At 45.1% G+C, this 16459-nt stretch overlaps 1 protein-coding gene across 1 annotated transcript in view; it reads left to right on the plus strand.

Moving 5' to 3' along the window:
- BCAT1 (branched chain amino acid transaminase 1) overlaps positions 1–16459 on the plus strand; it is a 90598-nt gene that overhangs the window by 35345 nt on the left and 38794 nt on the right. Inside the window, exons 3-5 of the mRNA XM_019489726.2 lie at positions 11155–11355; positions 14075–14185; positions 15178–15297. Of these exons, the coding sequence (XP_019345271.2) occupies positions 11155–11355; positions 14075–14185; positions 15178–15297 (432 nt within the window). The remainder of the gene's footprint in view (positions 1–11154; positions 11356–14074; positions 14186–15177; positions 15298–16459) is intronic.

Raw genomic sequence — 16459 nt, forward strand, 5'->3', positions numbered from 1 at the left:
GGTGCTCCTTCAGTACTCTCCAGTGGAGTTCATCCGATCCTGCTGACTTAAATGTCTAGTTTTTTCTAGTTGGCCACGTACCAGCTCAGCGTCAACAGTAGGAAGGTGGTCATTCCCACCATGCCCCCTGTTAGCCTTATCTAGAATGTTTTTCCCCTTGGTCTGGTGAAATACTGAAGCAGAGTGGGCATTTGGGAATTCAGTATTTTCCTGAGTGTTGGTTACCAGCTGTCCTGAGGTGTTAAGCAGGGGCTCCATGCTTCCATTTGTTTTCCGTCTGCTTCCTACATACCTAAAGAAGGACTTCTTATTGGCCTTGATTCCCGTTGCTAACTTAAATTCAGTCGCCACCTTAGTTTTCCTAATCTTCTCCCTACATGTGTGACCACTGTTGTATAGTCATCATTGAGGACTGTTTCAAGCTTCTATTGTATGTATGGTTTTTTTTTTTTTTCTTTTTCAAGAGGACCATGATATCTGTATTAAGCCAAGAGGGCTTGCCAGCCCTTCTGCTACTTTTCCTCTGCACAGGAATGGTTTTCTTTCATGCTTTGAGGATCGTGTCCTTGAGGAACGACCACTGTTTTGTGCACTCCATTCACCTTCAGTCCTTGGTCCCGCATCGCCTTCCCTACTATTAACCTGAGCCTGTTGAAATTTGCGTTTTTGAAGTCCAGGACTTCAGTCCTGCTGTCTGATTTGTCTGCCTTGCGGCAGACAGTGAACATAATGATCTCGTGGTCCCTGTTACCCAGGCTACCCTCAATATTCAAGTCACTCACCAAATCATCTCCTTTGACCAAAACCAAATCTAGGAGAGCATTGCCTCTGGTCGGCCCTTGCACTTCCTGACTCAGATAGAGCTCTTCAGTACAGGTTAAGAAGCTATGTGACTGACCCAATTTAGCCAAGTGTTCCTCCCAATCTATGTCTGTGTAATTGAAGTCACCCATGATGACTATGTCCCTTGCATGTGCGACCTCTGTCAGTTCTCGAGAAAACTCCAAATCGAGCTCTTTCCCCTGGTTTGGTGGCCTGTAGTAAACTGTAGGTGTTTATTACAGGCCACCTCCTCAGTCTGAGTGGAGATTTACTCCATTGCACCAAAGTCAGTATAGTTGATCTTAGAAAAAAGGGTTACTCAATATGAGGAAAGGTGTAGAACATGACCCTTAATGAACTTTCTATCAGTGGTTCTTAGCTTTCTTGCACCCCTTGTTAGATTCAAGGCATCCTTCCTTAGACTTAAGGCACCTTTGGAAAATGCCATCTCTTAGCTTTCACTTATTTTTTTGACAATGGGAAATAATATAGTAATTCTTCCCTTGCAAATAACTCCAGAAAGGTCATGGGTTTACGCTGTGATTAATATGTAGGTTTGCACGCCTAACTATGCTCATATTGTGCAACATCCTTGGTTGAGAATCACTGTTCTAGATACATGTGCTAATTAAGGGATCTTCTTTTTTGGTTTGGTGTGCTGAACAGTATCTCAGTGTTAATTACTGTCCCTGTGTGCTTTTCATTGAAAAGACAAGTGCACAGTAATTAGATAAACAACTGATTTGTTATCAGCTTCTCCTCTATCCCATGGGTAATGAAGGAATTAGCGAGTGTCATAGCTGAACCACTAGCAAGGATATATGAGCACTCATGGTGCTCAGGTCAGGTCCCTGAGGATTGGAAGAGGGCCAGTGTTGTCTCAATCTTTAAGAAGGGGAGGAAGGAGAATCTGGGGAATTACAGACCGGTCAGCCTTACCTCTATCCCAGGGAAAATCCTAGAAAAGAGTATCAAGGAACATATCTGTGGGAACCCTCTGGCTAATGTGATGCGGAGGGGTAACCAACATGGATTTATAGCAGGCAGGTCCTGCCTGACTAACCTAGTTTCTTTTTATGACAAGGCCACCAAATGTTTAGATGCAGGAGTCAAGGTGGATGTTATCTATCTGGACTTCAAGAAGGCCTTTGACACGGTATCTCATACCATCCTTATTAATAAACTGAGGAGATTTGCCTTGGATGATTATATGGTAGACTAGGTAGCAAACTGGCTCGGGGGTCGCACTCAGAGGGTGGTGGTGGATGGGTCAGTGTCACCCTAGAAAGATGTGTGCAGTGGAGTCCCTCAGGGCTCGCTTCTGGGGCCAGTGCTGTTCAACATCTTCATCAGGGGTGGGGAGCACCCTGTCCAAATTTGCAGATGACACAAAAATATGGGGTGGAGCTAACACCCTGGAGACGAGGAACCAGATCCAGGCTGACCTCGACAGGTCGGGGAAGTGGGCAGAGAGCAACAGGATGCAATTCAATAAGGACAAGTGCAAGGTGCTACAGCTAGGGGGAAAATACTGCCATCATACCTATAGGCTGGGGGGGGGCAACTTTCTCAGCACCACTGCGGCAGAAAGAGATCTTGGAGTCGCTGTTGACCCCAGGATGAACATGAGTCATCAATGTGATGAAGTAGTTATTTGTAGGTGCTTCACAAACAGGTCCAGGGACATGATTCTCCCTCTCTACACGGCACCGGTCAGGTGGCAGCTGGAATACTGTGTCCAGTTCTGGATGCCGCAGTTCAAGTGGGATGCAGACAACCTGGAGAGGGTCCTAAGAAGAGCCACTCATCTGATTGGAGGCCTGCAGGGAAGGCCGTACGAGGAAAGATTAAGGGACCTTAACTTCTTCAGCCTCCAAGAGAAGGCTGAGAGGAGACCTTGTGGCGGCATACAAATCTATAAGGAAAGAGCAACACGAAGTAGGTGATGATCTGTTTACCAGGGCACCCCCTGGAACAACAAGGAACGATGGCCATAAGCTATTGGAGAGTAGGTTTAGACTGGACATTAGAAAAAAGTTCTTCACAGTCAGGGTTGCCAGGATCTGGAATGGGCTTCCAAGGGAGGTGGTGCTTATCCAATCCTTGGGAGTCTTTAAGAGGAAACTGGACAGGCACCTAGATGGGATCATGTGATCCCAGGTTTGGTGACCGTTTTCTTGCCTGCCAGGGATAGAGGGTTGGACTGGATGGCCCACTGAGGTCCCTTCCGACCCTAGAATCTGTAAGTCTGTCAAGGGTGGTCAGTGCTTCCTAAATGCCAGGGAATGGCAGCTGTTTGTGGATGCAAAGTGGTGTTATGCAGGTACTGGCAGCCCAAGAATGTCTAGCTATCTTTTGCCTACCACAGATGCAGCTTTTTTGATTCTTCCAGGCTCCCCTCTATTTCTTGCATATTTTTAGCATATCTCACGGGCTGATAAATGTGCTTGCAAGGAATCTTGACAAACAGTTGAGCATATCTCTCCCTACCTCTCCATCTACCCAAGTTATGTTGCCCTTAACATGTAGTATCTGTGTCCCATGACCATTTCTCTCTCAATCTCCTATTTCCTTATCATTCCGCCATTTTTCAGCTTTGCTGCCTGCCAGATCCACAAATTAGAAGCAGCACTGTGAAATGCTTGGAGCATTAATTAACAAAAACCACCACTATACATTGTCACCTATATTGGCAGTATGAACAGAGGATTCCCTTTCCCTGTCAAAATAGTAGGTTTCCCTTATCAGAGTTGGGGGTTACTGGCAGAGTAGATGGATGTGGAAATTTACACTGCTATTTTCATGTGTTCTTTTTTTATGGACAAACAGGAGGCTTCAGTTTTCAGTGTGGTTCACTAGGTACCTTTTACAGCTTTATTACTGTACACTTTTTCTTCCACCACTGTAGTATCTAAACAGCACAATAGGGTGCCTATACATGAGCACGGAGGCTGCTCCAACATGCTGTAATTGCAGCACTTCCGAACAGCCTCGGTTAATCCAGTCTGCTAGAGCGTGGTAGTTACCATGCTTCAGCCAGCCTCTGCATCTCATGTATCATGTCCCCACACTTCAAAATGGTAGTGGGGCACCTTATCTAAAGCTTTTATCATGTAGAACGAGCTACATGAGACGCTTAGGACGCTTTAAATAGAGCAGCTCAGAGAGCGCTCTAATTAAAGAATGCCCCCCAACCCTGGAGTGCCCATAGTGTTTGACTGCCAGCCAGGGAAGAAAAGTAAAAGTGCACCAATACATTGGTCCCATATATCAGCACTGATGAAAGGAAAATTGGCATTATTGGCAATCGGCTTTTTTTGGTTGATGTGCCCGATTAATGTCACCAATAAATGCTGCGTACGTGCAAGTGACCAGGAGTGCAGCCCAGCAGCATCAAGAACAGCGTCCAGCTGGTAAGTCTGTTGTGGGGGAAGCAGACAGAGGCTCCTGTGGTGAGGGAGGGATTGAGGCTGGCACTGGGCCTGGGGAAGGAGAAGGCTGTGCACGTCCAGGGTGGAACATGGGATGGAGCCATGAATGGCTAATCTGGGGGACACCGGGGGGGGGGGGGCTCCCGCTGCTGCTGCTGCTGCATGCGCCCTGGGAGGGCATGGCGGGGAGTGTTCCTACTGGGTCTTCCTTGCAGGGTGAGGGCAAGCTGTTGCTCTGGGCTGGGGCTGGGGTGGTGCTGGGCTCTTCCTGGTGGGAGGGTTAGGCTGGGGCTGTGCTTGGGGTAGGCGGTGGCAGCTCTTGGAGAAGGGCTACGGGACGGGGGAGTTGCAGCCCCCCTCCCCCCCCAAATTCACCATAGCAGTGCCGCTACCCTCCTCAAGTGCAGCCCCGGCTCAGCCCCCACACTATGAAGAGCCCAGCTCTGCCCCAGGCCTCAGCCCACAGTGGCCGCCCGCCCTTGCCCCACGTGCAGATCCGGAGGGCTCATGCTCCCCCATACCCTCCTGGGGTGTATGCAGCAGCAGGAGCTCCCCCCCCCCCCGCCCTCCCAGATGAGCTGCAACTCTGTGCCCCACTCTGCCCCGCCCTGGCTGTGTAGCGCATGCCCCAACCCCATTCCCTCCCTCCACAATGTAGGGGCCTCTTTGCCTCCCCCATTGCTCCTTGCCCCACAACAGACATACCAGCTGGATGCTGTTCTCCAAGCTGCTGGGCCACATATTGGCAATCAGTTTGGTACTGGCTGATATGGCTCGTTAAAAATCAGCAATCAGTATCAGCCTAAAAAAATCTCTGTCAGTGCACCCGTAAAGAAAACAAATGGGAGAACAGAAGGGAAGTAGAAGGGTACAGGTATAGGCTAGAAAGTTTGAGAGAAGTACAGGAAGAAGCTTTAGGAAAGAGTGGACAGTACTAATGGTCAAAAATAAATATATTTTTAAATGTTTCCTCTTGAAGTTTTCATATCAGGGACAATGAGAGTGATTAAAGCTGCCTTTTGCCTGCCTCTGTTGATAAAGCCATGATTTTTCCACAGCAGGTGCAGAATTCATGGAAAACATCCATTTGAATAAACTCCATGACATTTTGCAAATAGATGAAAAATGCGTGTAATTTGTTGAGTGTAGAATTACATGTCAATGTCAAGTGCTGACAGCCAGTCAAATCAGTGGGTGTCTCGCACAGGAAAGCATGCATCGCTTTGCTGTTATACGCCTGCATATGTTGTTCAGCCAGTGAGATTTGTAGCTGAGCAAGAAAGTGAGTATGTGTTCTTGAAATTAATGAGAAGACATGAAAGGCATGTAGTATTTTTCTCAGCTGAGAAATTAAAAGAATCCAAGGGAGATATTTCACGAATGTGGTGGTTTGACTCTTTGTACAGCATGTAATGTTTTGTGGATTTCAAATGAAAAGCAAGCTATGACAGGCTCCTTGAAAGTGCCTTGTGGAAATAGGAAGTCCCAGAAGTTCAATCTACAGAAGGTTAGACAGAGTACAAATAGCAGTGACTGAAAGAACAAACGCATGGTAGAACAGAAGTTTACCAACTTAGAGAGACTTTTTGCACTGTTAGTGTTCCACTTCTTGCCATAGGGAACCTGACTATGAAAAGCAATTTGGAAAGCTCTTTGAAAAATGTTAGTGTCAAGCGTCATTTGGATCAGTTACAAAATATGTATTTACCAAAGCAATTTGAAAGTCACATACATGACCTGAAAAAACAATTGAAAGATTGTCTGGGGCTTATTCCTGTTGAGAGAACAGATGCTGAAGGCTGCTCTGTGCTAAATATTGACGTGGCCCTGTTGACCTTCCCAATGAATAGGAAAGGAGAGTTTGGAACTTAAATGCACTCTGTTAGAAGAAGCTTGTTTAGAAACCATGAACTTCAGGATGGTGAGTCAGGCAGTGGCAGTAGTGCTTCAGAAAAATGAGGCCTTTTGATAAAGCAACTACTTTTGCTGAGAGTGTTGTATATATGTAGTCCAGAGGGGTTTAAAATGTAATTGTAAAACACATTTGTCTTCCTAATGTAAAGTATACGCACTGTAATCCATAACTGATATACGCAAGCACATGGGCACATTTACGTTGTGTGTCACAGGCACATTGGCGTTCCATAAACCTTCTGGAATAGATTCAAATAGAGTTGGCAACCCTAGGTGCAGGTGGATAACCAAGGATCAACTGCAGAGAAGTAAATAGCCTAAGAGAAAAGAGGAGCTACAGAGCTTCAGGTAGGTATCTAGGGTAAGATGCCGCTTCCAGGAAGGTAGCAAACAGTAGGTGAAGGCCAGCTGGGCAGATTGCAGCACATCAGAATAGGCTGAGTATGGCTTGGGATGCACCCCAAGCCATAATAGCTCTTGCAAGGGCCAGGGGACCAGTGGGCTGAGGGGATGGAAGTCTAATGGGTGTAGGCTGAAGCAGCCCTGCCAGGGCCAGGGGCCAGCAGGCTGCAGGAGCTGATGTTACAACAGCCAGAGGACCTGGTTAACGGAGTCTGAGGAGAGGTGGGCAATTATTTCCACTGGAGGACCACTTAATGAGTTTTGGTGAGTTGTCAAGGGCTGCAAGCAGGGCCGTCCCTGGGGGGCGTGAATCGGGGTGACTGCCCTGGGCCATATGCTTTAGGGGGCTCTGTGGAGCTGGGTAGAGCGGCGGTTCTGCGTCCAGCCGCTCGCTCCACACAGAGCTGGGCGGAGCAGCTGCTTCACATCCAGCCACTTGCTCCCCACCACCACCACCGCTGATGGCAGCAGCAGCTTCTTCAGGGCTGGGGCGCATGGGATCGAAGCAGGGGCATGGCTCCACATGGGCTGATTTGCCCTGGGCCCTGCACCCTGCTCAGGTCGGCTTTGACTGCATGAGTAGCCCTGCCCCTTGACAGGTGCCCCACCCCCTGGTTACCATCTTGAGGCCAGAAGTCTTGCGTCTAACCCCTGAGCTTTGCCACCAGAAGCCCCTCCCCTTGCCCCAGAAGTACTCCTTTGGGAGGAGGTTATCTGAATCAGAAAAAAAATACCATATACTAAAAGTCAAACATCTACTATAACATATTTTAATTTTATTACAAAAAATATTTTGTCTTGATTTGTGTTTGTGTAGTGTATATAGATCAAAATAGGATAGTGCATAATAGGTCAAAAATAAAGTCTTACTCTTGTATTTTGTGTGTGGGTGGGTGTGTGTGTATGGTGGGGGGGTGGGTGTGCATGTGGTTTGTGAGAGGGTGTGACTGTGTGGGAGGGTGTGTAGGGAATGTTGCAAGGTATGTATATGGGGGGGTTGTGGGAGCAGGGTGTAGGTATGTGGGGTGTGAGGGAGGGTAGGGGAGTGTGGGGACGCCCCACACACTACCCCCATGGGGCACAGCTTGTGCTGCTGGCGGCAGCAGCAGAAAACGGGGCCCTTTGGGGAACTCCTGGCCTGTGCAGGTGCTGCTGCCCGGCGGCACATGGCTCCAGCCAGAGCTACACATTACAACAAGGAGCTCAGTGTGCTGCCTGCCTCTATCGCAAAGGACTCTGCAGTACACATGCAGCTCCCAGCACTCGCATGCCATCGGAGGAAGCCCCACACAATGGAGCTGGCTGCCTTCCCCACTCCCTGCCACCACAGAAACAAGGGATAGGGCTCCTCTGGTGGAGTCCCGGCAGCTGCACATGGTAGGGAAGGAAGCCGGTTCCAGCATATGGGGCTTCCCTGGTGGCACGCGAGTGCCAGGAGCTGCGTGTGCACCATGGGGAGTCCCTCATGATAGAGGTGGGCCAGGCAGGCAGCGCTTCTTGTCACCATTTGCAGCTCTGGCTGGAGCCATGTGCCACCAGACGGGACTGCCCACATGGGTCATAAGCACCCCAAGAGCCCCCACCTATTGCTGCTGCTGCCACTTGTGGCAGGGGCTGTGCGCCATGGGGGAGAGTGTGTGGGGGTCTCCACAGCCCCCTACCCTCCCTCACATCCACACCCTGCCCACCAGAGCCCTGCATTCCTGCCAGCCCAGCCCCATGCTCCCTGCCCCAGCCTAGCTGCAGCTCCCTCCCACCCCCACTGCTTCCCTACCTACTGCCTGGAGCAGCAGCCCTGCCTAGAAGCTGCGCACCAGAGTGCGAGCAAGGCATGGGGGCTGGGCAGGGTACAATTGGTGAGCACTCACAGGCCGGATGGAATTGCCTGGTGGGCCGGATCTGGGCCACAGGCTGTATTTTGGCTGCCCCTGAGTTAAAGCAAGACCCATGAGGCATGGGCATGCCTGTAGGGATGGGGTTGGAGGCCGTAATTAGCACCGGTGAGGCACATGTGGTTTAGCTAGGGGCTTGGGCCCAGAGCTAAGCAAGAGAAGGAGGGATTAGAACAAGCAATTGAGGCTACTTAGATTTAGCTCACTATGAGTCTCCAAAAGTGGCCTCCCAAATACATGTGTCATCCAAAAAGCCTAGAAGGTAAGGACAAGGGGGTAGCTGTGGGAGGCCACAGGAAGTGATGGTAGACACAGTTTTAATTATTGTTGCTCCTTTTGACCTAAGCAGTTAGTATTTGGGGCTTCACAAGGCTGTTTCTGTTTGGACTGGAAATGGGTGGGGCATGTCAGGTATATTTCCGGTGCTGTGCTGCCTTCAAGTTTGCACAAAGACTGGACGTAGTTGATAAAATAAAATGGCCTAAATCATGGAGATATCTAAATTAAAAGTGGTCTTGAATGCAAGGGTAAGAGTGACTACCTAACACCTTTGAAAAAATCACCCTGCTTTGATTTTGGATATTGAAGTCTTTGGTAAGTAAAAGCTTCCTTATTCAGAAGCATATTTGATTACATGCTTGACTTTTGAGTACATGCTTAAAGTTGAGCTCTTGCCTAACTGTTTTCCTAAATTAAGGCATACATGTAGGTGGCTGATTTTGAAGTGACCATCTTTCAAAATTCTGTTTTTGGTTGGTTGTTTTTTTTTATTGTCTGCTCTTTTCAACCTCTCTTTTGCAGTTGGTTAATAAAGAGGATATTATTGAAAAGCTCCTGTGTTGGTTTCAGAAAATCTTGAAGCAAACTGTTCCCTTTAGAGAATTTACTGTCAGCTGGCTAATTCTTAGTATAAATCAGTGATTCTCAATTTTTTTAGATTCAAGATATCCTTTGTTAGACTTAAATCACCCCTTTGAAAATGCCAGCTCTTTGATTTCACTTGTTTTTTTGACTACAGAAATTAATAGAGCAATTCTTCTGTTGCAAAGACTTCAGAAAGACCCCACCCAACACCTCAGAATGGTTTTGAAACTCTGGATTTCTTTTGGAAGTCTTTTGGTTTATCACATTAATCTTGTAGGTGTGCAAACCTACCAGTGTTAATATTGTGTGGCTCACAAGGGCACCCTTAAAAGGATCTCACCCCAGACAGTTGCAGTACCCTGGGTGTGAATCACTGCTATGAAGAGTTAAGAGCAGTAATTGCTGTTTCGTCAATTTTTATTTGTTAATGCAGCCTAGCTAATGTACCATAATATCTAGACAGGCCCTGCAATTGGTGATGGTTTAAAACAGGCTTCTAGCTATTCATGTGCTTCAGCTTTCAGTTGATTTCACATCTAAGCCATTATGCAAAATAATAATGAAAATAGGCTAGTGTTCATTAACGATCGCTTGAAAATCAGATTGTGCAACCATTGTACTCTTAGAAGAGGACGTTTTAATATAAGTCTTGCTCTTAAATTTTGAGCCAGAATTTGTCTTGCTTCCAAAAAAAATTATCCTTAACCTGAGAAGCCAAGTCCTTTGCAGAGGCCATGACAGCAAGTGTTGAACCTTAGCGGACATTTGAATTTATTGAACAGCTGTTCAAAACTATGGAGCAGCTTGTCTTTCTCCCACCTCATGGATACCACTTATCTTGTAGAAAGAAACAGTTAGCTAGGTTAGTCTGAAGTCAGGCACAAGGCAGGGTAGACTGGCACTTTACAGATGAACTAAATGAGTCGCACAGCATGAACTTTCTTGAGCCTGAGCTTACTTCATCATATGTCATAAAAGGACATGGACAGAGCAGTGGCAGTATATCAAACAGAGGGGGATTTGAATATGAAAGACAAGCAAGGAAGGGAGGGGAGAGGAAAGTGGGGTACTGCGTAGAGAGGCAAACACATAATAAACCCATAGGGACAAAGGGGTCAAAAAAGTTAGTCCAGGTAATGGGATGAGAACCTGCAGTCTGTGTTTAGACTATACTTAATACAATCCAGTCTGAGGGTTTCTTGTTCTACAATTTTGCATTGAACCTCATTTTTAAAATGAATATATCTTGTAGTCATAATCCCTTCCTCCTTTTTACCTAAGAGCAAATTCCTTTTCCCCACTGAGTTGGTTCAATTTGACTGGGCAGACAACTTGTGGAAAGGACAGGAGCAGAAAATGAAACCAAGCCTCTGCTTCACACTCCTCTCCATCCATTTCCTACTGTACCAGCACCACAGTCTGCTCTTCTTGCCTACCCTTCCTCCACATTGTGATTCAGGGAAGAATACTCATTTTCCTCTTGAAAATCAGTCTTGCCTTGTGTGAAGTAATTTTTACCCTCTGCATACATACAAATGTATAGGGAAATTACTGGACTATTTATCTAAAAGATTTCCATACATAGATGGAATATTTTCCAATAATTATTTTCCTTTTCTTAAATAATGTTAATAATTGTAATGCAAAGTGTTCTGTACGTATGTGCATGTGTGTAATCATGCATGTTTGTGCCTATTTCATATAAATAATCTTACCCACCTCTTAGTCACTTCTGGATTGCATGTTTGTACATCCACAGTAACTGGTACATAAGCATTTTTAATCCAATTTGGTTTTTACATCATGCATTTGTTTCACTTTTTTTCCAGGCTGAAGACTTAATTATTACCCCGGCAACTACTCTCAAGGAAAAACCAGACCCCAATGGTTTGGTGTTTGGAACTGTGTTCACAGATAACATGTTGATAATCGAATGGTCTTTGGCTTCAGGATGGGAGAAACCTCATATTAAGCCTCTTGAGAATCTTTCATTACATCCAGCCTCATCATCTCTCCACTATGCTGTGGAAGTGAGTACTGAATGGGTTGGGAATTTATCTTTTACTAAGTTTTTGAAAACCTAATCTTGTAATGTAAGTATTGCCGCTGTCTTAGTTGCACATGACTAACACATGGCTGAATTTTGCTGTGCTAACACATTGCTGAATTTTCCTATGCTAACATTGGTCTCAGTCTCAAGTAACTCCATTGGCCTTAGTGGAGTTACCTTATATTCACTTTTGGGTAATTGAGAACTCTCTTGGTCCATGGTTTCCAGTTCATTTTACCATATACTCTGACACTGAAACGTGCTGTATTACACTCCAAGAATGATTTTATTAATTTGGGGGTGGGGCACAGACATGAAACAGATAGATCCTCGAAGATCCTTAGTTTGGACTGTAGAATCTGCCTAGCATGTCTTTGTTTGTGACTTCTGCTAGCTACCTAGTTCTTTGGTAGCTTCATAATATTGCAAATGATGTGTTGGAACAGAGAGAAAAAGCAAAGAGTTGCCTATAAGAAAGTGAAATGTCACAGCTGGAAGCCAGCGTGGTGGTGTTTTAAAAAATACCTAGTGATGAATGTCTACAGTGGTCTTTTCTGTATCATTGGAGCAGCTTGCTCTATACTCTCGTTCATGTCAGAGCCTCAGTAAAGTACTTTGAACGGCTTAGGAACACAGGGTGAAAACGTGCATCCTGATTCTCCTCCCACTTCAGTGTAAACTGTGAGAGACTCTACCAAGTCAGTAAAATTACACTGGTATAAGAGAAGCGTAAGTAAAGGGAGAATCAGGTATATGACCTTTTCTTTCTGTCACTGGGCTCTAATGCCTACTCTACTTTTATTTTTTCCATTCACTTACCTAACCTTCTGGGATCTGTACTAATGATTATAGATCCCTGTGGCTAAGTATACTAGTGACAACTCTTGACCTGCCCAAGAAGCAGGCAACCACGCTGGAGTCCCAACATTATTTCACTCATAGTAGCCTATTACTTCTGGCCCAGTCTGGAATCATTGCTAATATGAATGTGCTCTTACTTTTTTTTTTTTTTTTATTTTATTTTACCCTTGTTGCATCACATTTCCTCTAGCCAAGAGGACAGACAGAGGAGAATCTGGTGTCAGTGCTGTGGCTCAATGAATACACAGTGGGTATAATAAAAATGATCAATTTGGCATTCCCTCCCTTTTTCTCCTTGCCCTTCATGATACAGTTTGATAGCCTGGATCTGCTAGCTTCCAGATCCAGTTCTTGTGATGTACAAATACCAGATAATATTGTGTACATATTTGTAGCAGCAAACCAGCAAGCAACTGCAGCTGTTGCTTTCCTTGGAATAGAGCATTCCTGAAACACTGTCATTGTCTTCCTTTTTAACAAGTGAAAAGTTTACTGAGCTTTGAAAAGTTACAAAAATCTGTCCTGGGGAGGTAAGAGCAGGTGTGGAATCATGTAATGATGTAACAGCTTGAGCAAGCATTGTGTTTCAATAGAGATTTGATTCTATTTCTACCAGACCATTGGACAAAACTTAGCAGTAGCATTCCTTCCTCTTCCCTCTCATACAGATTCTAGTAACTGCATGTTGTGAGGAAAAACTCTATAGTAAACCCATTTGGCATTACAAAAAATAGCTTATAGCGGGTCCAGTACAAAATGCAAGTTTCCATGTCATCAACTATGCTATGACTTACTAAAGGTGCTTTTTGTTCTCTAGCTACAGTGTCCTATTTGTGACGTGTGTGTGTGTGTGTGTGTGTCTCATGTGTTTAAAAAAAATGCTTCTTAATGGGGAGAACATAGTCCATAGTAATAAGAGCAGCATTGAAGGTGAGAATTCCCAAGTTCTCATTTTGGCTCTGCTATTTAACTGATGGGCAGCCTAGAGAAATTTGCTAAGGCTCTGTTTATATTGCAGTTGGGCTGTCTTAAAGCCTTAGACAGACCTATCCTATTCTAACCCTTATGGAAAAATGCTGTATAATTTAGGATTACATTAAAATTACTCTTAAAAACACAAAACTATCAAGCTCTAAGCTGTACTATAGAGCTTAGTATTGTTTTGGAATCATCCTCAAATTATCAGATGTTTTTAGTAGTTTTCTGGTAAATTCTTTTGGAAGACCATGGGCCAGATTTTCTGGTGTGCTCGAAGTAGTTGAGTTTAGCCTGTAAATTATCAGTAGAGAATATATGTTAAAGCTAATTGATTGGGCTCTAGGATCAAGGCATTGCAACTGCCTCCCTTAATTCTTCTCCTGTCCTTTACCCTTACCCCTGTACAAATGCACGCTGGGCTGAGCCCTGAGGCAAAGTTATCATGTTACCTTAAATTCTGCAGGCATTTTTTCTAAGGGAAGTTATTGTTTGGGGTCAGTCCTGACATTAGTCAGGTTATGAGGGGATAGTTAAGTCAACCCCATGCTACAAATATTAAGTTGTAGCTAGATTTCATTATAATTGCTAGCTCCCCTGATGCTGATATGCTTATAGCATACTGAAGGCTAGCACAGGAATGAAAATACTCCTTAGTCTTACCAAGATATTGTAAGGACTAATTAGCCTTTATACAGTGCTTTGAAAATGTAGTTAGAGAAGTGCTAAATGCTTTCATTTCCAATGGGCATGTTCTGTATTTTTTTTCACTGGTCATCATGCAGTTACCTTCCATAGTGATTGTCTGTGTCTGATTCTATCTTTTTTTTTTTCCCACCCCCTCCCTTTCTGGCTTGGTGCAGCTGTTTGAAGGAATGAAAGCTTACAGAGGAGTGGATGGTAAAATCCGCCTGTTCCGCCCCATGCTCAACATGGACCGGATGGCACGGTCAGCAAAGCGAGCCACGCTGCCAGTACGTAATTGAAGCACGTTTTAACCTCCTTATGCTAGGAAAGTATTTTTATTTTTAGGCTGAAGCTCTGCAGCAGCTGTAACTCTCGCTGAACACCAGAGCTCTTCATCTCTATCGTTATAGAAGTTCAGCCATGGGAAAGTGATCGCTTCAGGGAGCTACTAAAATCAATTCTGCCATGAACTCATCAGCACATACACGCAGGTTCTGTCTCTGCATCCTCTCCTTCCTGCAGAAAAAAGTGTTTGGGGATTTACTAAACCTCTTTAGAGATGAAGGCACGTAATACAAACATTCATCTGAGCATTTATACATAGGTAGGTGGCCAAACTGTGCCCTCTCCCATATAAGCCCATACAGTTCCCCAAGTCAAATTTAACCTGGCATCCCTAGTGGCTAGGTCTGCAAGGCCCAAGTTTTATTCTTAGTTCTGCTAAGAGTTTTTTTACCTTAGTTGGATGATTTCACATCTCACAGCCAACCACATATTCTCACTATGCTAGTGAACTTCCAGCAGGGCAGAAGGTACCTTTCTAGTACTTGCACGCTGGCCTGTGCATTCCCTGCCATGTCAGTTATCCAGCTTTCTGGAGGCATTTTCCAGTAAAGTGGGACATCCGGTCTCCTTGCTTGTTCATCAGTTTCTAGAAAACCTTGAAGAAGAGCTGGTCTCCACACTTAGGGAACAAACGGAAAAGTTGAGGTGTACCTTTGTGCATATTGAGCTTTTTCTAGTGTCCATTGCAAACTGGAACCATAATTGTTCATCCCACTGTTTCCTTGATTGTGTTTGGACAATACATTTCCTAACCGCATGAAGATACTCGGGATAGTTCATTTCTGGTGTGGTTACAGCCACAGGGCCCTTGCATCCATGCTCTGTCACACCAATGATAGTGGTATAATTCTGTGGAGCTCTGTAGCCTGTCACCCTGATTAAAAGTTCCCAGGAGTATGTTTCTGATAAAGCTGGGTTCTTTCTTTCTTTTCAGTGTTTTGATAAGCATGAACTCTTAGATTGTATCCGGAAGCTTGTGGAAGTGGAAACAGAGTGGGTCCCCTACTCAGCCGCTGCCAGCCTGTACATCCGCCCTACATTGATTGGAATAGAGGTGGGGAAAATCTTTTTCTTTTTTCAGTTGTATGTACATGTTCATTGCTTTGTTGTTGTGTTGTCCTACCCTGGTTTGGCACTAATATTCTGGCACTTAGCCCCTGACATTCATTTAATGGCACAATCAGCTCACATCTGTGATACCAACAATCACATGCCCTACTATGCCACATGTGCGTGCAGTTTTTGGGAGGAGAAATCAGATTTCAGTTCTGCTCTTTCAGCTTGCCAGTATAGGTGGAGCTTAAGATGGACCTCTTGTTCTCAGACTTACATCAGTGGTTTTACAAAGTATTTGGTATAACATTTTAAACAAAATCTTACAAGGCAGCAATTTGGAAATATTGAAATATTGGAAACTGTCATGGCTATATGGCTGCATTTTGCATTTATATGTTTGTGAAGATACACCTTAGCCCAAAAATAATATTTTTGCACTGTCTTGCATTTGCATGCTCAGTGGCTGTGTCTACACGTGCATTTAACTATGGAGTAGACTACTTAGCTGTCAGAGATAGTATTATCGTATGGTAATTAACTGGTTAAACACATGTGTATATGCTGGCTTCTGGCATAAAGTGTGCCCAGTCAGCCCGGCAGCATGGGGCCAGACTATACTTCCAGCAACCTTGTGCCCCAGCCAGCTTCTGCCATCTGATGCCACCACCCAGAGTCTGGGACTGACCCCCCACCCCCAGTGCCCTCAGCCCTGGCATAAACTTCTCTACCCCAGCTCAAATTGCTGCTGTTCTGGGGGCACATGTAGACATGGTGCCCAGGAGTAGTTTACTTCGGCTCAGACTGCTCTGGAGTTTATTGCTTAAAATTAATTGCACATGTAGATGTACCCACTAATCACTATTTGCCTTCCTTCCTCCCTTCCTCATTCCTTCCTCCTACTGTTAATGGGCAGTTTTGACCTTTCCTGTTCTTAGAACATAAATACATCTATTTTTCACCAATTGACAGAGAATCATGAATCAGCTAACAAGTTCATTTTGTGTGTTCTTATTTGCTTGCTAAAAATGTCTGGCCATGCTATGAGAACAGCAGACTTGGGAAGAAAAGACTGCCTGATAGCACAGCTAGAGCTAAACTGGTTTGCACACTTCAGAGCTGAAAGTGAAAACTACCACTGGTAAAATACAAGATAATTTCAG

Source organism: Alligator mississippiensis, chromosome 4, assembly GCF_030867095.1.
Source record: "Alligator mississippiensis isolate rAllMis1 chromosome 4, rAllMis1, whole genome shotgun sequence".
NCBI lineage: Eukaryota > Metazoa > Chordata > Crocodylia > Alligatoridae > Alligator > Alligator mississippiensis.